General features: G+C 44.6%; 1 protein-coding gene across 2 annotated transcripts in view; it reads left to right on the top strand.

Moving 5' to 3' along the window:
- C4_1H5orf22 (chromosome 4_1 C5orf22 homolog) overlaps positions 1-23,080 on the top strand; it is a 571,451-nt gene that overhangs the window by 195,675 nt on the left and 352,696 nt on the right. For both annotated transcript variants that reach the window (XM_078687957.1, XM_078687958.1), the window contains one exon: positions 12,751-13,225. In XM_078687957.1, the coding sequence (XP_078544083.1) occupies positions 12,751-13,225 (475 nt within the window). The remainder of the gene's footprint in view (positions 1-12,750; positions 13,226-23,080) is intronic.

Here is a 23,080-nt window from a genome sequence, read left to right as displayed (position 1 = left end):
GTTTGCATTGTCTAGGATATGAGCTGTCATATGCCCGGGGAAAAAGAAGAGAGGGAGGGGATGCTGGATCATGGTAATATAGTGATTAGTTTTGTGGCTGCGGCTCCGGTATAACCACACCTTTCTGTGACTTCCGAATATGAGCAGGAGCACTCGCACATGGCAGTCAGTACTAACTCTCATCATCTGCGGCCTTGCAGTAGAGCAACTACCGTGCAACTGCGGTCTGCAGTGCTAAAAGAAATGCCTGGAGTCTCGCTGCTGCTCGAGGCATGGAGAACAAAACTGCTGTCTGCATGCATTTACGTTGCGGTAGCCCCTTATTCAATATTGTTTGGGGAAACTGTCCCCAGGGTATTTGGTTATTTTATTTGCCTGGTTTTCACAATTTTAGTTCTTTTAGTTGACTATTTAATGATGGGTTCCTGTCATAGCGTACAAATGTAGAGAGGATGTTTCTTAACGGTCATAGCTGCAGCCATTGGAGCTGAAGAGGTGGCTTCTGAACTCCGCATCGGCTCCTGTGATTCCGGGCAAATCACTTAATCTCCCTGGACATACCAAAAATAAATGTGTCCTTGTGTAATATATGACTGCTGCTCATATATAAGGTTCATCTTCTTCAGTTATACACTAGGTGACAGCCTAGGTAGCGCTGGAGAGTGCTCGGGAAAACGAGGGAGAGCCTACACAAACAGGCTGCGCTGCTCAATTACTGGTGTCACGGAGGCCGGCGAGGTCACCTCAGAGCCCTGTGAGGCGTGAGCGCCAAGGCATTTGGTGACTCCACCGTGACGCGTGTTAAATGAGGTTACCTCAGTACAGACCCCAGTAAATACGTGTCATAGTTTCTAAATCTATATATCTTCTTCCTGTGGCTGTTCTCGATGTGAGGGATGCATCCAGTACTTATCGGTACCATGTTTGAAGCTTGTGCCGCCGCCGGTCGTGACGTGTGATCACTAGAGGCACGGGCTTTACTCCGTGCAATTTTACGAGTACAGAAACCCATCAAACTATGAACAATACATCCTTACCTCAAATAACCTCTTCAGTGACTCGAGAGCTCTTGCTCCCGATCCTGTGTAAACACCAGCGACACCCGCTGTGCTGCAGCCTACTTAAAAACCTACAGTGACACTCAGTTGGGAGTAGGTGACGTGATGGGTCACTGAAAGTCGTGGGTGTTTGCATTTGTTAGGCATTCTCACCTCCCAGTGCTGCCCCTATGCTTATTGGGATACGGAGCTAATCACTTGACTGCCTCTTCCAACTTAGGCACCTAAGTGATTTTCGCCAAATTTGGCGATTAACACAACGATTACTATCGATTTGCTCATAAACTATCAGTTTATGTGCCTTTGCGCACCGTTGGGTGGGTTTTGACCATAATGAGTGGGAAGGGGTCTCTACCTGGTGGCAGCCTCTCTCTGCAGACGAGTGTTTGCCTCGCACGACATTCTCTGCAGGAGAGCAGGCTGCTGTCTAGGACCTTTGCTGTAGTTCATCTCGGTCATTCATTACGGTGCGCAGGGCTTTAAGTGGGATGGAAAAAGTGAGAGGCATGAAAGGAACGGAGCCTATATAATTAAGGATATGACTTAAACATGCACACTAACGTTTGCGTAGATCACCACCCTAACCACACGTTTGCATTGAACAACTGCAGCCGGTATACGTGACCTTTGCTCAGTGCCTTTGCAGAGAGGCCAAGGATTGGATGAACACCTAATCTTTGCGAGAGATTAAGCTATTGGCAATGTAAATGACAATGCCATTTATTTATGTGTTTTCAAAACCAACACATAAATACAAATTTTGTCATTTACAATGCCAATAGCTCTAACTTTTCCAAAGGCGAAACCGTTGCATTGTAAATGCTTGTTTTAAAGGATTTGGCATTAGAATGCCTGTTGCCGTTTGTACAACCAAACCTAAAACTTAGAAAAGGAAGAAGAAAAAAAAGAAGAAATCGAGATTGGAGCCCAGACCATATACAAATAAAATATTACGGGTCTTAAGACCCCAAAAACAAATAAGCATACATTGGACCTCACTTGCAAAATAAGTACATCCAAGTTCAACAACTTAGGGGGTGAGGCCAGACACGAGATGCGGTACAACACTGCTGCCGAAGCTCCGCCCTTAGGACCCAATCCGTAAGTGATCCTAACAAGACAGGGCCTCTAATGCTCCTCAGAGTGACCTGAGAGTTGCCCCTGCAATCAGCAGGCTGACCATAACCTCCCTTGGTGTAAAGACGGCGGATCCTGTTTCCGAAGGGCAATGCTTGCTACCTTGAAAAACAAAAGAGCGGCCACAAGTGACTAGAAATGAGAGGGTTTCTCTGGGGCATCTAATAAGAGGACTGAACCCCATCGGTGATTTAGGGGCAGGGCCGTCGGGCGGAGAGGGGGGGGCTGAAAAACATCTTGAAGACTGGAAGATGTGCGGGGTCCTGGCCGTGAGCGAGTGTGCAACATGCAGCGCGGCTGGAACTGCCCCTGTTCTGGCCAAGAGCACGCCGGCCCCTGCAATATATGCTGCGATGGCCGAGTGAACAGGCATGGGAGTGCCTAGCATGTCCCAGAAGCCGTCCCTGAGAGGTGAAATGGGGATGGGCATGGTGGTAGAGAATTTGAAAAAGGGATGCTCTGACAGGGCAACTGAGGCTGTTTTACAAATTGGTGTAAAGGAAACTCTCTCTAGTTCCTTTGAGGGCAAAACGATTAATTGGAGCACACACACCCCTTAAGAAGAGGAAACTCAAATGCTATGACCGAACTGTGAGCACAAGCAGATACCTGTAAGGTGGCCCTGGTCGACCTGGCGAAAAGCGAGCAAGAACTCAAAACAAGTCACAAGGCCTCAGTGGTAAAAGTTTCACTGTGAGTAAGTATACGGCTGTATTCACCTAATCCAGGGTAAATGCACCTCTTAGCTGACTGCCACCCCCAGAAAAGAAGATGACGCATAACATATTTACACCTGCGCAGTGGTATTAAGTAGTTCCAGACCAATGGCTGCTGGGAGTTGTAGTTTGTTTCTTAAAATATTCTGTTTTGCCATTATTTCTACTTACTGTTCTTTTCTGGCTGGAAAGAGATCAAGTAACAAGAAAGTGGTGCATAATAGGGGTCACTAGTCTTGATTTAAAATATTTATTGAACACATAAATTACATTTATGTAAAGAAAATGTGTTTTATATATATATATATATATATATATATATATATATATATATATATATATATATTACCTACTGGCGGTCGCCAGTAGGTAGTTATAGTTAGGACCTAGTTTCCATAGGAAATCCGCAACATTCTATAGGGAATAACTTTGGCGCCGGTTGATGAATCTCCGCGAATTTCTCAAAGAAGATGGCCCCCTCCGCTCCCTCCTTCCCTGAAAGTCTCGGGAAGATTCGTCAAGCGGGGGCCGAGAAAAAAGGGGGGTCCCAAAACGTGTTTTCCCCATGTTAATTTCTATATTACACCAAATTTGGGAAAATGGTAGGGTCTGGTACGCAGAGCTTTTGTTTAAATGGTGTAAATCCCTCCAGTAGTTGCTGAGAAAATTAAAGTTGAAATCAATTATATATCTATAATTGCGCCCCGTGCGCGCACCTTGCCGTGCACGAGCTTCATGCTGATTGGCTGCCACTGTCTGTCAACACTCCAAAACAGAAATTGATGGCAGCCATCTTGTGCCTCAGTAGACAGGCACAAGAAAGCAGAAAAAAAAAGTTTAGAACTCAAAAAGGGGGCAGGGTAGAAGCACCCTGACCCCTAGGCTTGCTCAGGGGGTCCCACAGGCGAAAAAAAAGGAAACAAAATTCGAAAAATCGCGGGGTGCGCGCAGCCCATGATTCCCCCCCCCCCCCAAAATATTTTTTTTTTGCCTTGGGGGTGCTTGTGGGAATCCCTGAGCAGGCCTAGGGGGTCAGGGTGCTTCTACCCTGCCCCGTTTTTGAGTTCTAAAACTTCTTGAGCACGAGCTACATGCTCATTGGCTTTCAACACTTCAAACCGGGCAGTGTTGGCAGCCATCTTGTGCTCGGTAGACCGAGGCACAAGAAAGCAGAAAAACAAACGTGTAGAACACAAACATGGAGCAGGGTAGAAGCACCCTGACCCCTTAGCCTGCTCATGGGGTCCCACAAGGACCCCCAAGGCCAAAAATGTTGTTTTTTTAAAAACCCGGTATGTTTATTTAAAAATTACCCCCCAGGGGGACCAAATTGTGGGGGCATAGTGATAAAGAAGTGTGGGGGTGCCCAATCCCTCCCCCCCCCACATTGCCCCGGGGACCGCCGCCCTCCGGGGCAAAGCAACCCAGCCCCCTGGCGCATACTGGAGGCTCATGGTGGGCTAGTTGCCTCCCAAGGACCCCCAGTATACAAGGGGTATTAGTTCCCCCTCTGCAAACGCGTCAGGGGGCTGCAGAGAGTTGTACAAACATTTTTTATCAATTTATATTAAACATATGTAATGTAATTAAAAAAATATATCTAAAAATAAAAAAATTATAATAATATAGTAAATCAGTATGAAAAATATAACAATTATTACATTAAAAAATTTTCATTTACAAAACCATTGAAATTCACTGAAAAAAACCATAGGTTACAGCCACGTTATAGTTAGGAATTAGCATTTAAAAAACCTTTGAAATTCACTGAAAAAAACATAGGTTTCACACACGTTATAGTTAGGAAGTAGCATTTACAAAACCTTTGAAATTCACTGAAAAAAAGTAGGTTTGACACATGTTATAGTTAGCTGGACATTTCACTCATATAAAACCATTGAAATTCCCCCGTTATAGTTAGTTCAGCTAACTATAACTCGCGCGCCCGCAATGCACTGCTGATGACGTCACATATTACATCACTCATGACATGGTCAGTGACATCACTCATGACAGTCTCTGAATTGATGCCTGTGCAAGAAGAACTACATGTGTTGAAGAGAGAAGTAATGGACGTATATGATGAGTGTCTGTTTGTATTACCTAAATGTTGCAAAACGATTTGGTTCCTCTAAGACTCAGCTCTCTTTCAATGAACCAGACAGCCTGTCTCTGAACATCAATAATGTTAAAACTTTAACTGAATCACTTAAGTGGGGGCATGAATCTTCAAAACAGAGAGCAAAGCTTAAGGAAGAATATGCCAATGAGCTCAATATTTATTTGAAACACTTCCTTCCAGACGCTCAGGAGGTTACAAAGGCTTTATTTGAACCATGTTAAAGCTATACAGCTATTGACTTGGTATTATGCTCCAGTGCCACAAATGCTCCGGAACTGAAATATCACATCATTATATACTCCTTTACAGCCCCACATGTAATCTTGGAAGCAGATTTTCATGAAATCAATGAGCCACAGCCCAGTTCTGAACTTCTCATTGCCTTTCCTTTAGATATGGGCTTAATCTCTGCTTCTGTTCCAGTTCAGCAGGGTAATGATAACAATGTAAGCACCTTAACCAATTCTATATGTGAGCTGAATGGCATTAATGTTCTAAGCTGTACAAGCCTGAAGAAGTTACAGTATCCTATTATGTTTTTTCTGTTCCTTTGCTTCTCTCGGACTCTGAGACCAAGAGTGACACTCAGTCTACTGCTGTACCAAACAACACAGTCAACGTTGGCACAGAAACAACTTTACTCACAGCTGAAAGTTATTCCCACAAAGAATATTTAAGTCGTTATGAACTCAATTCAGAGTATCCCTACAGTAACATTACTTTTTTAAAGCAGGACATTTTCTTACAGTTTGCTTCAAGATCTATTGATTATTACTTTATCGAGTGTTGTGTTATTGGAAACTGAGTCTAGCAAATGATCAATGTGATCAAATCACCAAATATATGCCAAAAACCTTTATGACAATTAAAAAAACCTACATATCCATTAATCACCTGGAAGCTACAAGTAAAACACCAGTAGTGTGCCAATGAGTGTGATTCTGCCATGCAAGTATACGCAAGTGACAGTAATGATCATATAGACTCTAGAACTATGACAAAGCCTTGCACCCCTTTGGCAAATGCATAAAAGACTTTCAACCATGAAGGTTTGACTGTTTAAGTTTCTGAAAACAAAGCGCCTTTTGTTTCTGAAGATAACCTTGTCCCCATCACAGAAAAACTCCTGCATCATCTTTTGTAGACAATTCCTCTGCTCAGGAAACCCTCCTTACCAGTTCTAAGGGGAAATTGTCTATGGAGAAGCGCTGTATACAGAAGGTTACTGCTACAATGTCAGACACAGTTCTTGGGAACAAACTGTAGACTAAGAAGATCATCCTGACACTTGTGACATCCTCTGTAAACAATATGAACAGCAAGAGGATATGCTCTCTGACTAGTGTGAGTTTTCCGAAGGCCAGTCCAGAATGAAACCAAGAATATACGTCTCCAGTGAGTGAAACACTTTGAGGAACCACCCTGTGTGCCAAGCCTCCTGTCACTCAAACATCAGTCTGTGGCTCTAAAGAAAGCAAAAGCCCCCTCGGGAAAGGTTTCTCAAGCCTTTACAAACACTCCCAATATCTGTCTACCAGAAAAGAAAAGTATCTGGTCATCCAACACTCTCATTCGAGTTCCACCTCATAATATCTTTACAGAATTTCACTCCGTTTTTCTGTCTTATGAAAGGTTATTGGCCTGTTTCCTTGTTTGGAATCTCTCTTGTTCACCCGAGGCTGGCCCTATTGGGGTTCGGGGATAGTGTTAAGATTTTACAATCTGGACACCAGGTGGTCCTCACGGAGGCTCTCTGGATTCTGCCTTTATTTCTGAATAGTGTTATATACACTTATACACCTTGAATGCCCAGATGCATGTCATATTCCAGTCTAGGCTTTCATACCTCCTTCCTGATGAATCATGGTCCTTGGAAGTCTTTCTGTCTCCAGACCCTGTCCCGATCATGTCCTGATGGTGCTACTCTATTCTCCCTCTTGATTTGTGGATTTAATTTCCTCCATGACCTCTTTATACCTGCCTTCTGAACTTCTCACTCTCTTTGACCCAACCCGTGCTCCGTTCCTGGATTTCCCATGTCCTGTCTTGTGTCTGCTGATTTCCCTGTTTTTTTTCCTTTCCAAGTCCCAGGTCTGCCTTCCTTTAATTGTTGGTTTCCTTACACCTGGTTCTCTCCCTGCACCTGTGCTTCTACCCTGAGCCTCCTACTATTTCTGCCTGGTAAGCCTATAGTACATTGACTCGCAACTGACCTTGCTGCTGATCCCCCTTGAACTCTAGTGTTCCTGCTACTTTACTTCAGCTTGCCTTTTGATTTCTATTCTCATTGTTTGATTCCATGTTATTATTCTGATTAGTTTTTGTCTCGATTACCTTTCTCTTGTTAATCCTGCCTCTTTGTTCCTGAATGTGCCACATTTTTAGTTCTGACTGCACACATCCAGACCTATCTTGTACATGCAGGTTCCTTGTCTTATATTTCTGTTTTCCTTTTCTGATTACATATTTTTGTCCTTTTCTAGTTAGCATGCAGGTTGTAAGCATATTCAGTTTTGTGTATCCCAGTCCTGTGTCTGACCCTTTTTCCAGTCGAGATTTTCCCTGAGTACTCTACCTGTTTATGTGTACCTTCCGCTGTTCTCTTTTGTCTTCTTGTGTGTTTATATGATCATCCTGATTTTTATTGCTTCCAAGAGTGCCAGTTACACTCCAAGGCTTGTGTCTTTGGCACAAAGAACCACTCTGCACTCCTTCTCTATAGGAGATTTTGGGTGTTTCTCTGAATCTCTGTGAGAATAATTTGCTCCTTGCTTTCTGGTAAGATTCTGTTGCCTCCAGAGAGATGATCTCCAAGAAGCAGACACACTATCATTGATAATAGTTTGTCTATTGTTTCCCTGCTTTCACCTTACTTTTTTTTGTACATCTGTTACCTTCATAGTTTCACCTACAGATATCCAGTTCCCTATTCAAAGCCTGTTACAACCTGCTTCTGTCCTGCTTCCCTCGCAGTCTTCAGGAACTCTCTCGTTTAATATCTAACCTCTTCTCTAGAAAGCCTTTGTTCCTGAATAGAGCAAGCACCCCCATTACCTTGCTTTTCCTTGACTCAACTTGCGTCCCTGACAGATTGTTCCGATCTAGCTAGATCCCTGCCACTGTCTGATTGTTAAATTCTTTTTGTGGGCTAATCACTACAACAAGATGATGGACGGTGTACTAAAACTTTCCAACAACTCATCCCCAGTCAAGCGATCTGGGTTTACTCCATAGTTCTTTTGCTCACTATGCCACCCCAGGTTGGACCATCCATATGCAAATCAGCCTTGACCCTGCTCATCCCACAAAGCAAGACAAGACAAGAACATCAAAGCGACCACGGCCGCTCTGATGCCCCCCCCCCCCTTCAGACTTCAAAGGAAAGCACTCCCCCGGCCTGGCCTGGCCCGGCCCCGTTTGCTACCTCTTGTATTTTTTGCTCACAATTGTAACTTTTACCTCATGTAACCCGCCCCCGCCACAGCATTGCAGAGAGCTTGTTTTACTTTCTTGCTCTTTGCCGTTTATATATCCACCACATCTGTTTGTGTCCTCTAGCCTTGCCGCTTTTTGCTTTCTTGCGCTTTGCTCTTTAAATATTTTTTTCCAGAGGGTCACCACAACTTAACGTTCCCTCTTCACTTTTGGGATCTGTATTTCCTTTCTGCACATGTATACCGCGCACACCGTTGTCACGTTTCCCTGCCTGGCTCCAAGTCCTGTTTTACTCTTCCCAGTATTGGCACTTTATACTCTTCTGCCTTTCTGCTCAAATTGGTCACCGACAGGTTCCTGACCTTCCAAGTTGGGGACCTCATCCAGGCTTTTCCCGCTCATCCATCGAGAACCTCGCTCTTTAATATTTGTTCTGGTGTGCGTCTGTTCATCCTTTCTCCCATTGCCCTGCCTCTAATTACCTTCGGGTCATTCACTTCTCCCCGCATGGCGGCCCACACACAACCCCACACACACACACACAACCCCCCACGCACAACCCCCCACGCACAACCCCCCCCACACACACCACACACACACAACCCCACACACACACAACCCCACACACACACAACCCCACACACACACACAAACCCCCACACACACACAACCCCCCCACACACACAACCCCCACACACACACAACCCCCCACACACAACCCCCCCATACACAACCCCACCACACACACACAACCCCACCACACACACACAACCCCACACACACACAACACCCCCCACACACACAACCATCTATCTATCGCCCTCACTCTATCTATTTATCGCCCTCAGTCTATCTATCGCCCTCACTCACTCTATCGCCATCACTCACTCTATCGCCATCACTCACTCTATAGCCATCACTCTATCTATCTATCGATCGCCCTCACTCTATCTATCGATCTATCGCCCTCACTCTATCTATCGCCCTCACTCTATCTATCGCCCTCACTCTATCTATCTATCGGCCTCCCTCTATCTATCGCTCTCACTCTATCTATCGCATCACTCAGCAGCACCACATCATCAATCTGTGCAACCATTCAACAACAACTGGTTCAAATATGTTTTCTCAATGTTCAAGCTGTATTACAAATGTCACAAAAAGATGTTAATATTTCACTTCTGTTCTTGGATTTTCGTCACAATAAAATACACTGAACATAATCTTCACAAAAGTCATTTACAAAAGTTTAAGCTATTGCCATTATAAATTTCAATAACTTTCATGTAAGTATTAATTATTTAAAAACATTAAAATCCGTTGTTATTTGTAATATCAATACATCTAAGTCACGTAAATACAACACATATTGCAGTACAAATGCTATAGGTGTCACATTTGCGAAAGTTAAAACTATTGGCATTGTCAATGGCAAAGCTATTAATTTCGCTATTTTCAAAACCAACACATTAATAAAAAAAGTAATTTACAATACCAATAGCTCAACCTTTCCTAATGCAAGACCTATTGCATTGCAAATGCTTGTTTTTATATACCACTAGTGGGTGATTTTCTTATACTTTAAAAATAGATTATTTGTCTTACAAGGATGGGAATGTTTTTATTAGAAGCTCCCTCTTGCCTTGTTCTGAGGACATACGTTGTTTTACATCACTCCTAAAGCTTTGAACAACCACCCACTCCACATCAGAGCCTCCTCCTATGTTCTTGAATTTCACCAGAAGCTAAATACCTGGATTTTCAATTAACCAATCTATCATAGGCAGGGCTAGGCGCAAACTCCTGCTCAGCGCCAGGATATCTGTGCGGGTGATAGTGTATTTTACAAGTACGCACAAAATAACATAAGAAATTCTGACTTCACAGATTTATCCACAGACCCCATAGAATGCCCTAATTTACAGCTTACATCAAAGAAGACCTGCATATTTAATTATGCCTCATGGTTCCGCCATAAAGATGGAATTAAATCCTGGTTCCTTAAATTAAGTTAAATTGAATATCTTCAAGGCGTATACTTGGTGTTTCTGATGGCTTTACATTTGTGGTGTGAGATTAGGGAATGTTTTAAGTGTCTACTGCAGCTGGAAGGGTGCACATTCGGTCAATATTGGAACAGTTTATAAACTAATAAATACTTAGTTCCCCAAACTAGAAAAAAGGAAAGGAAAGGAACGAGGTGTATGGAGCTGGGAGAGAGTCAGTCAGTCAGGGAACAAGGTGTTCCCTTGTTGGAACTAGGGGACCTCACACACCCAAACGGGAGCCTAGGTGTCATGCTTCATCATTGGTCTCCTGCTCCTCGTCAGACTGGTGCTGCAATGTCTGACGGGCGCCGTAGGCGCTCTTTGTTGGAGATCTTTTGTTCCAGCCAGTTTTTGCGTGCGTGTGAGGGGTCTAGTGTAAGTGTAGTCGTGAGTGAGAAGGTGAGGTTAAAAAGAGGTGAGTCAGTCCACAATAAACTTTATTTGGGGTGGCTGGCTCCCTAGTTTAAAAGGGTGAGAGGGGAGAAAGGGACTGTATAAGCAACAGTGAACTTGCTCAACCCTCTAAGAAGGTCAACATGTTTCATGCCAATGTGGCAATTCTTCAGGACCTCAAGTGTTGGGTACTACACAGTGAAAAGAAATAATGAAAATTAATAAAGTTTCTAAATACAACCTCATTGGGTCAATCAGGGAGCAAGCCAGCAGGTCTTGCTCTGGAGGGGAACCCTAGGAACAACCCTAAAGGGCCCCGCAGTCTGTTCCCGTGGGGCAGTTCAAGTGGTGAAGTACCTGAAACAAAGAACTGCCAGGGCGGAAACCTACCCACACCACGAGGCGCTCCTGCCGGTAGCGCGGAACAGCTGGTAATATTGGAACAGGTCAGATCACGTAAGGCTGCTAGTAATTCATATTAATAGCAGTGGCTTTGAGGGGAAGTTCGTTAATGAGCACACTTGCTGCCTGGGTGAATTTCTGTCTCCACAAAGAACTAAAACATGTTCTGTTACTATCAAATTCTGTTCTCCAAAGTATTTTGTCTTGTCTCCGTCAATATACTAATTTTACGCAAATAGGGATATATTTTGCAATGCTAGCTCCTTTTCTGATGCCTCAATTTATTTAGAATAATATTTGTAGCATTTTAATCGGATTATCTAACGTTGCTTTAACCACTTGGAAGCTCATCATATTCTGCTGCTGCGCTGGGATTTACAAAAACCCATTATTCATGACGAGCTGGGCTCGTCATGAGCGTGCTGGGAGGCTACTGCATGACGAGCCCAGCTCGTCATGAGCGTCGAAGGGGTTAAGTAAATCATTCCAATATGTAACATTTTGTCAAGATGCCAGTAATTGAAGTAGCTCTATTCATGTTGGTAAAAATATGCTTAAAAAACACTAAAACTCTTGAAATATGACCAAAAAGAGAATTTTAATTCTGCCATGGAATTGAGCACTATTCAAATAACTGAACTAACCATCACATTCCACCGCCTCTATTACATTTTTGGGAACTGTGGTTTTTGACATACTATTACTACAGAGTAACTGCTTTAGGTGAAGGGGTAGATTTGACATAAGTGCTGGTACCTCACATGCATTGCTGTGTTTTCCTTGATTTTCTTCATTCAAGAGTTATGGAGTCTGAGTCACAGTTAGGCGGATGAGTTACTCCATCGCAAACATGACAGATATCAGGTCCACTGTATTGCAGTGGCACTTGTAATATGGCGTATTGGATATCCTTCAAGTTTGTGATGGATTAAGCTGTCTTCTGAACTGTAAATCTGGCTCTTTATTGGAAATTCTGAAGTCATGTGATCACATAGATGTCTTGAGGTCACACTTTCCTGTCACTCTTTGAGCAAATGCTTATCTGAACATATTGTCATTGATTGGGCCAACCCTAAGTAAAGTAGAATATTGCACAAAGTAAGGCTTTGCTTGCAGAGGTGCTAAGCTTTTTAATTGTAGTAATGTAAAGTAACATGTGCTAGCATACAAACGGACATCTATTTATGAAAGTTATTGATTCACAGGTCAAGGTTTCCATATAGCTCATTAAAACTCATTAGGTGAATTTTCACACCCTACACCCTTTTTGTATTTTTGTTATTCAGACCATTGCTTAAAAATGAAGCCCTCTCCTCCAGTACCTGAAGGGGAACCTCCTAAGGTCTGCCAAGCTTTAGAACTTCCTAAATGTAAATGCATTGTGTTAGAATGTTTTCCAGTGGAATCCTGTTAACTACTTTATTTTATGCCAAATTCAGGGTAACAAGTAAAGATGATTACTTCCTAAGTGATGGACTTTATGTCCCTGATGATCAACTTGAGAACCCGAAGCCTTTGCACCTGGATGTGATTACAGTCAATCCAATGGAAGACCTAGGAGTTTTGGACAGAACAAATGGAGAATCCGCTGCTAAAAAACAGAAATTAGATCATAATACCAATACTGATATTGTCACATGTACAACTACCGTCGCCTCTTCTTCCAAAGCGCTTACTCTTCCCAGCTGTGAAATGACAGACTCCACAAAATCAAATGAAGAGACATTGGGACATGATAAGATGGAAACTTGCAGTGACGTTTCACCATTATTTTTAAATAATGACTGCAAATGTGAACATATGAAGGTTGTGAAGGAAATTCTTCAAGTTCTTCAGAAAGGAGATGCTTATGTGTTGGATATAGACTTGGATTTCTTTTCCGTTAAAAATCCTTTTAAGGAAATGTATACTCAGGTAAAATAATTTTTTTCATAAACATTTAAAACTGCATTTGAAGAATGACAATGCAAAGGTAGGACAGGCCTGTTGTGTCCTAAGCACAGACTTAACACTGTGTTGACATTGATAATTTTTAAGTGTTAATATCTCAAACAAATTAATGCCACCATGCTTGCTGGCATGTTATAATCAATGATTTTGTTTCACAAGTATGCAGGTTTTGTGTATACGGTACATGGCAATTCATCTTAGCCGCTGACATCATCATCTAATCTACTCAGGGTGGGCGGGGGGGCAATGTTTTGGGATTTCAATTCTGAATTTGCATCTGCAGTTAATTTGTGAATCCCTTACGTGGTTGCATCTGTTTTCATTGCTGCAGGAACACATATCGTAACAATGCTTAACAGTCATTTTCAGGGACTCAATGTGCAACCTATAGCAGTCAGCCAAATTAAAAGGAGAATGGTGTTTCTTAGAACCTATACATGCAATTGCAACTATTGGCATTAGATAGTAGACAATCAGATGATGTTTCTCTAAAACAGCATTGAAGAATGCTGCTGTAGGTAAGGTGCCCATATTGCAATGCCAAATGTATATTGGGTTACTTTATTTTAGATTGCAGATATTGGCTTTACGTTAAACTCAAGCAATGCACTGCTGTTTAAGTGTTCTGATACTGTAACTGTTGCACTGCTTGGCCTTATGACTAGGGCTCTGATTCAAAGAACATATAGAGTGAAGATGTTGAAACCTCAAGAGTATGCATTTCCCTAGCTACCTAAGTGCTTGAGGCAATACGCTTTGAGGACAAACATAACAACCTGAAGACTATATTGTCTCTCCCTTATGGCTCAGTAAGCATCTCTGTAGATTAAATTTGAGGTAAGACTTCAGTTCTGGATGTGTTTAATAAAGATTAGGAAAAAATGGCACCTCCCCTTTGCTGTCAAAATCCTGGACATCAAATATGAGACATAAAGGGAGGAAACTACTTACTTTTTGATGCAGACAATACCTCACTAGCTCTATCAGTTTTAGTCTTTTGTTGTGCTGTCGTTGAATAGAGGAAAGTCTTTCTTTGTCATGGTTCCTCCTTACAAGAAATCATACCAAAGTGTAGGGCAGTGCTTTGAGCCAAATACTTGCATGGTCCTTTGAATTATTTATGTGCAATGAGATACTTTTTGTTTTAATCATTGAATAAAAGCTTACAAAGTTGAATAAAAATATAAAGAGCAGTTAAAGCATACAGCTATACAAGGCTTCAAACACAGGCACGATAACTAATTCAGTCTGAATAGGAACATCAAAAGAGAAACTCAAATCATTAATCTTACTCATTGCAGTCTTGTGATATTCAACATTGAAGAGGATCATTACAGGATATAAGACAGCTATAATATATTTAGGCGTGTAGCTCATTCTAATGGAGCTATCTTTTTTAAGAAACTTAAATGACCATTATGACATAGCTTGTAACTCCCTTAATGCTTCAAAGTTACCCATGTACCTTTACACCTACCTCATTTATTTTCTGGACACAGTAGTGTCACACGTCCTGTAACTTGTATCATAGTGCAAATCCTTAGAGGTGGCACCCTTTTGTGTATTAATTTATTAATTGAGTAATTTTTTGTACTGTAAAGTTACTCCTTCATCCCTTTTTAGGGTGTAAGACTTAGTAGGTTATGTTAGTCTCTGCAACCCTACTTATGTTTGGTATATGTACTCCACAATTTCTGGTTGTGTCTCCCTTGTCACACTCTGCATTACTCCAATTAATTTTGTAAATCTTCACCTTTCCACATCTAATTCATATTCAGCAGCTTTTCGGCTCTTGTATAGAGCTGATAACACTAGAGCTGGTGGCTGGACCACCATCGAGGAAGCATTCTTTCTTCAGTGTATGTTTCACTGTACTGGCCATGTAATGGAGCTCCAGGGAATTTGGGTAAAAATAATGTAATGTGGTGGGGTTTGGACTGTCCCTATAACACTAAACATAAAACCTTTCTGCTCTGATGATGGGGTGTGAGAGGGGGCGGCAGATTGGATGCATCAGGCTGTCCCCAGCCACCAGAGCCCAAAGAGTCTTTCTGCCCCCGATCCCCCAGAAAAGCTCACCCAACACCAGGAAAATCAGAAGAGAGACGGGATAGGATGGGGGCTTTAGCTTCACTGGAATTGGGCTGCCCCTACAGCCCCAGGTCCAATGCAGTCTTTCCTCCTCTGGGGGCAAATTGAGTGGGTGGGTGGGTGGTTTGCCCCTAGGCATTGTTTAAAAAAAATAGAATGAGGTGGTGACATGTCTGTCCTGGTAATTGGGCTACACCCTGAACCCTAAATCCGGAATAGTCTCTCTAGCTGCCAAAGGGATTCCAGAGCCCACATATTGCATCCATTCCCCATAGCAAGTGGGAAGAAATTTGGATTCCTTTCGACATAGTTGTCAGATATAAACTGGCAAAGAGGGGGTAAACCTCCCGCTTCTTCCTCTACAGTGTAGCAGAAAGGTTATCTGGTACCCGGGGGTTGGCGATACTGGCCAGTGATTCACACGATCTCTTTTTATTGACACCAGTCCCTGATGTCTAGTGGCAGAGTAGCAGGTGAGCCCTCCCAATTTTTCCGTTAATGGGGTAGAGGTGGAGAAAAACCTACTGGAGCCTGGATGTGGTGCCTGGAGTCCGTTACCAAGATGGGCAAACCGCACATCCATTCCGTTTCTCACTTTTTCATCTGACGGTTTGTCAGGAGCTCTAACCCTCCATGTGATGGGCATATTATTCGTTAATGCCCAAATCAGCCCATCTGCAGCTTCTGAAAGCACACCAGCCTACCAGGGGAAACATGGAGAACGGGCCATATGCCAAAACTATGTCCAGTGAAATCCAACTTCCTCTCGCTCACCATGGGGCATTGTTGCAGTATTCGGGTCCTTAGTCAGCCAGCACCTAGGGAACCCTACCAACCCTAGGCATTTTCGAAGGCTAGTGTCCCAGGGGAATCAAGTGTGGTGTGGGTTGTGTGACTCCCAGCTCATTTTCTTATCCAGAATGCCTTGCAAATATCTAAGTGGGAATCAAAAACACACAAGATCTCCAATATTTATGTGACTGAATTCACAACTGATTGGCTTTCTGCCAATTGCCAAAGCCTTTCCACATTGCACTCCCACAGTTCTCTCAATAAAAGCAGTATTCCCCAGCAAGTGGTCTCCAGCTCTCATAGTGTTAAAAAATGTCTGTGTTTGATAGGTTTCCGTGGATGCTGTCCGACTGTGGTTCTAAATACTACAGTACCCACCTACACACAAAGATTGAAAGTCCAAGAAAAATCTTGATGTCTCCATATTGCATTTTGTGGTCTTTACTGTTGCAGGTGATAGCCCCACCCAAACAAGTGGGGGGTGCTGTTTTTCTAGGGAGAAAATCCTCACAAACACTGTAATTTTCCCTCTCGGAAATGTGAGGGAAATCAGTTACTTTAGCGGAAGTTGGATTTTTTTCAGGGCATTCTGGGCAAGAAAATTTGGTAAAACCCACCTAAGCCTCGCCACATTGTACGCTTACACCGGTCTAGTTTTCAGAAATGTCTCAGTTAGGTTTCCCTGGATGCCTGTTACATTGTGCCCAAATACCACAGCTACCCACATTCCCAGAAGGAATTACATTCTTAGAAAAAATATTCATGTCTCCACATTGCGATAAGTGTGTGAGCTCAGAATAGTAGAGCATATGTTATTATCTATTGAATTTTACTCCATTTTGTTTCCAAATATGTCAGTGTGCAAGAACGTACACTGTTAGACTTAACACAATTGAGTGGTACTCCCTGAAACATTTTGACTTCACCCCTCCTATCTTTCTAAATTTGTTCTGTAGGCTTTAGGGCTCTGTGCACTTTACCGCTGCTACCCAGTTACATTTTAAAAAACAATTTAAGAGCTGTGATTATCTGAATAGGTGCTGTGAATTTTTTTTCTGCCATCTTGAAACTCTCAAGTGACATGGAAATTGAGAGATTTGCGCCTGGAAAAATATTTTGCTCAGCAATAGGGAGCCATCCTCATAATTGTTTTTCACCAGGGAATTGCAAAAAAGGGGTATCTAGTGAGATGGAAAAATGAAGTCCCAGGAAAAATGAAGTCCCACACCAGGAAAGAACACCAAACTTATCACGTGACTCAAGTCACAAAAGATTAGCGAGTCACGCAAGCAAATATTTAGGTGCGTAATTAACCGCCATGTTTTTAAGTTGACTCGTGTCACTCCTTAGTCGAGACTTTTTTCCCGATCAATCAAAAAACAAAAACATATATGTTAACATGTGCAATCACAAGCAAAGATCAAGCCCTTGCACCCTGCCCCTTCTGCACACCCCCGAATGAGAGTAGGGATCTTAGGGTCTGGCCACACTCAATGCCCTCCAGCCAAAACCTGCAGTTCAGTGCACTGTCGAAAACCGTGTGCAACAGGGATTACTTTACAGCAGTGGGTAGAACAGAGGGCCTGGATACACTACAGGTCATATGCCAAACCCCCACTTGAAATAAGCGAAGGACGAGCGCAGCAGAATTGGGCGATGAGAGGCCAGGCGCTCCACCCACTCTCCGCCATGCCCAGCCGAAGGCTGTGTGCCATGAGGGTAGGATGATTACAGAGTGTAAGGCGCAGGGATTGACAGCAGGCCAGATCCTGTTATGAACTCACACTACACACAGCCAAAGGCAGATGACACAGAGGTGTTTGCTGGTGGCAGACAGTTGGGCTGTCGGCTTGGCCTCAGTCCAGGCCCTCTTCCCAACTCCTGGCTGTACGCCATGGGGGGTTGGCTGATGGCATAGGGTTGGGGTGGGCCTGCCTTCATGCGCAGTAGAGGTTGGAAAGTAAGTATTTCACACAAAAATGAAATTCCCTAGAAAACATAGTTAAAAACGGAGATATGGTTCTGGCTCAAAAGGAACAAACCACAGAAATGTGCCCGGTATGGTTACCAACGCCCACAATATACTCTATACTTTGTGCGGATCACCATGCTCAGAACACCAATTTGCACACAGTCATGATGCAAAAGAAAGAGCAAAAAAGAGAACTACAAGACTGGGTGGTGCATGTTATGGTGTGTGTTGTGTGCATTCTTAACCATAACTGGTGAATTTCCGTGATTTGTCAGTCATAAGTCAGTTATAAATGTATTTTTTCCATATATATATATATATATATATATCATCCAATCCTCCTTTCAAAGAGGCGCACTGGCTGGGTTGCGATAAATCATTTATCAATGGAAGAACACGAAGGCAAGAGGCTTCCTAATCCCAACGTTTCTGCTCGTGAGAGCCTTGATCACGGGAGGCAGACTCTGAATTTTAAATTTCACCCACGTGGTTTGCGTTTAAAAAGCGCGGGCCATATTCTTTCACAAAGTGCGCAAAGGAAAACATTTTAGACTTTAAATGAAGAGAGCCCCTTGATCCAAAGTCTTTGAATATCTATTGTGCGCTCCAAACTTTCTGCTTTTCATGTCTTTTCCAAAACGCAAAATAAAGTATGCCTCGTTGCAAAGTTCGTATTTTAATATTTCACTCACTTGATTTCAAAACAGCACCAGCCTGCAATTTTGGATTTACATCCTTCTGCTCCCAAACTCGCCACACACCGTGAACACTGTCACGGGGCAAGCAGGTGAGATTCCAAATTAAAAATCTCCATACAAAGTACCACGCAAAGAAACCATGACCTTGGTAGGGCGGCCAGTGCATCTGGTGCAGGGCTTCCAGGAACACATACCATCCAATCCTCCTTCCCTTTCAAAGAGGCACACCGGCGTTAATGGAACAACATGAAGGCAAGAGGCTTCCTAATCTCACAAGCAGAAACGTTGGGATTAGGAAGCCTCTTGCCTTTGTGTTGTTCCATTAATAAATGATTTATTGCAACCCAGCCAGTGCCGGTGTGCCTCGTTGAGAGGCGAAGGAGGATTGGGTATTGTGTGTTCCTGGAAGCCTCGCACCAGATGGATTGGCCATCCTTCCAAGGTCATGGTTTCTTTGCGTGGCACTTTGGATTTTCACGTTATTGAAAGGTTGGGGCCCACCTCTACGCTTCGCAAGGAGAATGGAGAATTGTAAAGTGATTCCACTGCACGCTGGGCGGGATGTACAGACATACCTGCCCCGCCAGATGGATTCCTGAGCACGGGGGTTGATGTGGTTCGGGGACCCAGGGAAGCGCTTGACAGACATCACAGCAGGATATTGGTTCCAGCAGCACCATTGACTAACCTGCACAGTACTAACATTTTGGCATTACAATACCCCTCTGCATCACCTACCTGAAAGCCAACAGCATTCTGGGACCAGTAGTTCACTCAAAGCCCGTGAGCTACTATCAGTGAGCAGACACACCTGTTTGGGGGTGGAGCGGACGTCCAATTTCAACGGAGTGGGACTCATAACAACCGGTACTTTGAAACCTCTTGAACACTGCTTTAGCACTGAGAAAGGCAGACAGGCTGAAATGCATTTGCCGTAATTAAAGTGTTTCCCTGGTTCTCCCCTGTGTGGCTTCTGCTCTGTCCGTGAGGAGGGAGTTCATGGTGATGTTTCACGCATCAGCCAGAGACGCGGTACAGAGGCCCCCACATTGCAAGTTGGCCCCAACTTCACTGGCTGCTGCCTTGGCAGCTTTGCAGCGATTTTCAAGTTATTGAAAGGTTGGAGCCCACCTCTACGCTTCGGAAGGATAATGGCGGTTGTGAAGTGATCCCACTGCACTCTGGGCGGGATGCACGACAATACCTGCCCCCGCCAGATCGATTCCTGAGCACGGGGGTTGATGTGGTTCGGGGACCCAGGGAAGCGCTTGACCGACATCACAGCAGGATATTGGTTCTGTGGTAGGGGATCTCTGTGTATAATCATAATCTGTGAATAGTACCGCCCATGTGCGTGGACCCTGGAGCAATCAAAATAGTCTCTTAAGTCGTCTTCTTCTGCAGTCCTGCATAGACACTTAAGAGAAAATGAAAGACAAATAATGCAACCTGAAATTAACAAGGCTACATTGGCCAGCACGTCATCCTGAAGTGAAAAAGGATAGCCAAATAATATAGCAATTTACACATTTTAAAGAGTTTCACACATAGAGAAACTCCCCTTCACAAAAATCCTTTATCATGATAGAGAGTAAGGGTTGGGCAGAGAAGCCCCATAGGCTGCCATTATGTGTCTGGAAAAGGGATACCGTGCCTTTAAGGAACCTTCCAGAGACCCTCGGTATCCCATGATGCACAGCCAAAGGCAAGTTACTTTCAGTTCAGTTTTCCCGCTCCTGCTAGCAGGACCTTGGAGCATTGAGCTCTACTTTTATTGGTATTACTTCAATTTTTGGAGCTTTATTGATATAATTAGTGTTTCACTCGACGTCTGGGGGCTTTATCTTCCATTTGCTGCTTTTTTGAGCTGCTAGCCCACCTCTTTCCTGTCGAAATGCCAGCTTTATTCGACAAGTGCCCTGAGTGTGGTAGGAAGAAGGCCAAGTCAGAGCCACACAGAGTATGCATACTCTGTCTTTCATCAACACATGTTCCTGATTCCTGTGATATTTGTCAATCTTTCTCCAGGAGGACCCTGCGGGACAGGGAGAAGATCCGTCTTCGAGGCCTGGAGCACAGAAGACATTAGGATGTAGGTGGGACCTCTGGGCATGGAGGAACTCTAGCTTCTTCCTCTGCCCGTGCATCGGCCTCTGGGGGCTCCCCAGTCAAGAAAAGGCCCAGAAACGGCACCGGTCCCGGTCGATGTCGATGGCTACGACGTTGAGAGGTATGACTACTATATGCTCCCCGTTGACTGAGGGCTCTGGGTCAAAGCGAGGTCGACGCTCGGCGTCGAGGGGAAGGACGTCGAGACTTCACAGACGACGTCGACACACCATCCTCATCGTGCTGAGTCCCGAAGGCCTCCGCGCTCGCCGTCGAGGCGACTTCACCGTCAACATCGACGCGAAGATCGACGTCAAGGAGAAGATCGACGTCAAGGAGAAGATCGACGTCAAGGAGAAGATCGACGTCAAGGAGAAGATCGACGTCAAGGGGAAGATTGACGTCAAGGAGAAGATCGACGTCACGGAGATTGAAGTCGAGGAAGTATAAGTCGACGTCGAAGAGAAAGTCGACACCCAGAACAGTGTCTAGTGGAAGTTCATCCTCAGCTGTTCGCATTTCCACATCAGAGAGTACCCGGTCGCGGCGGCTCCAGCGCTCTTCATCAGGGAAGTCGACCTCCAGAGCACCCTCCCCGAGGCCTGCTCGTAAGAAGAGGAGAGTACTTCGGTCCCCGGACTCCTCCAGGACCTACTCTCCTTCACAGCCTAGGACACCTAGGCCTCTTTCTCCGCCTCTTCCGCAAATACCTCCACAACCTCCACCTCCGCCACCCCCTCCTTCGCCTCCACAACCAAGGCCTTTGATTCCGGCTCAACCTCAGCCTCTTCCACAACCGCCTGTGCCGGTGGTTCCGGCGGCGCCCAGGAAACCAAGATGCAGTGAGTGCAGATCTTCGACCAGATCACGACATCGTCGTCGTAGAGAAAGGTCACGGTCCAGGTACAAGGACTCTTCCAGTGACAGGAGGTATTCACCCACTTTGTCGGACTCTCCGCCTACGAGAGTTTTGCCAGTGGATGACATCGTGACGTTTCAGGACGTGATGCTGAGGGGTGCAGTGAAACTGGGGATAGCACTGACGGTGCCTACCCCGTCCACCTCTGCCATATTCGAGACGCCACAGCGTAGGCACCTCTCTCGTCCGTTACTATCTTTGGCCCCAGGGTTGGAGGAACCGGCCATGGAGCTGTTTCTTACATCGGCTTTGGTGAAGTCTGCTCAATCTCGACTTCAGAAGAAGTACAGGCCCCTGGATTCCAATCCGGCATTTCTGAGAACGGATCCTGCACCGGACTCGGTCATTGTGACAGCGGCCAAGAAGCAACATTCTACTGCTCCTTCGTCTACGGTCCCTCTGGACAAGGAGAGCAGTCAAATGGATTTTGCGGGAAGGAAGGTCTGCTGGACAGTGGCCACTTCCATGATAGCAGCAAGTTCAACTGCGCTTTTGTGTAGCAATGGGAGTCACTCCAACAATTCATTGAGCTTCTCCCGAGGGACAGAAGGGAAGATTTTCAAGAAATCTTGAATGAAGGCATGATGGTTTCCAATCAAATCATCAGCGTGGCTGCAGACACCTCTCTCGTGGCTGCTCATGGGTACTGCCACGGGGTGAACTTGAGACGCCATTCCTTGTTGCGACTTACCTCCTTGAAACCGGAGGCGCAGCAGCGGATTGCCAATTTGCCTTTTTCGGGGTCCACCCTCTTCGGGACCCATGCAGATGAAGAAATGGCCCGCATGAAGGCGGAAGTTGAAACGCTGTGGGCTTGGAGAAGCCGAAGCAACAACGGAAGTCTTTCCGTCCATACCAAAGGCGCTACTCCTCCCAGCGATTCCAGCGTGGGCAGGGTCGCCAAGCTGGACAACAGCAGCAGCAACAACAACAATACCAGAGGCAGCCCTTCCAGAAGCGTCGGAGGGGCAGAGGCAACCAGCAAGCCGCTTCGGGGAATAAGGGCCCGGCTGGGTCTAAGCCCTGAGGGATTACTTCCCGTCATCTGTTACCCACTCCGGTGGGGGGAATCATTCAGAATTACCCAGCAGATGGAGAAAAATTACTCAGGACAAGTGGGTGCTGAATATTGTTTGCAATGGATACGGTCTACGGTCTACGTTTTCTAAGCCCTCCTCTAGCTATCCCACCTGTTCGCTCGCAATACCTGTTGCACGAACTTCAAGCAGAGGCGGATA

The sequence above is a fragment of the Lissotriton helveticus genome, chromosome 4_1 (genome assembly GCF_964261635.1).
Source record: "Lissotriton helveticus chromosome 4_1, aLisHel1.1, whole genome shotgun sequence".
Classification (NCBI taxonomy): Eukaryota; Metazoa; Chordata; class Amphibia; order Caudata; family Salamandridae; genus Lissotriton; species Lissotriton helveticus.
Note: the sequence above shows the minus strand (reverse complement) of the source record. Positions and strands in the feature narration are given on the sequence as shown.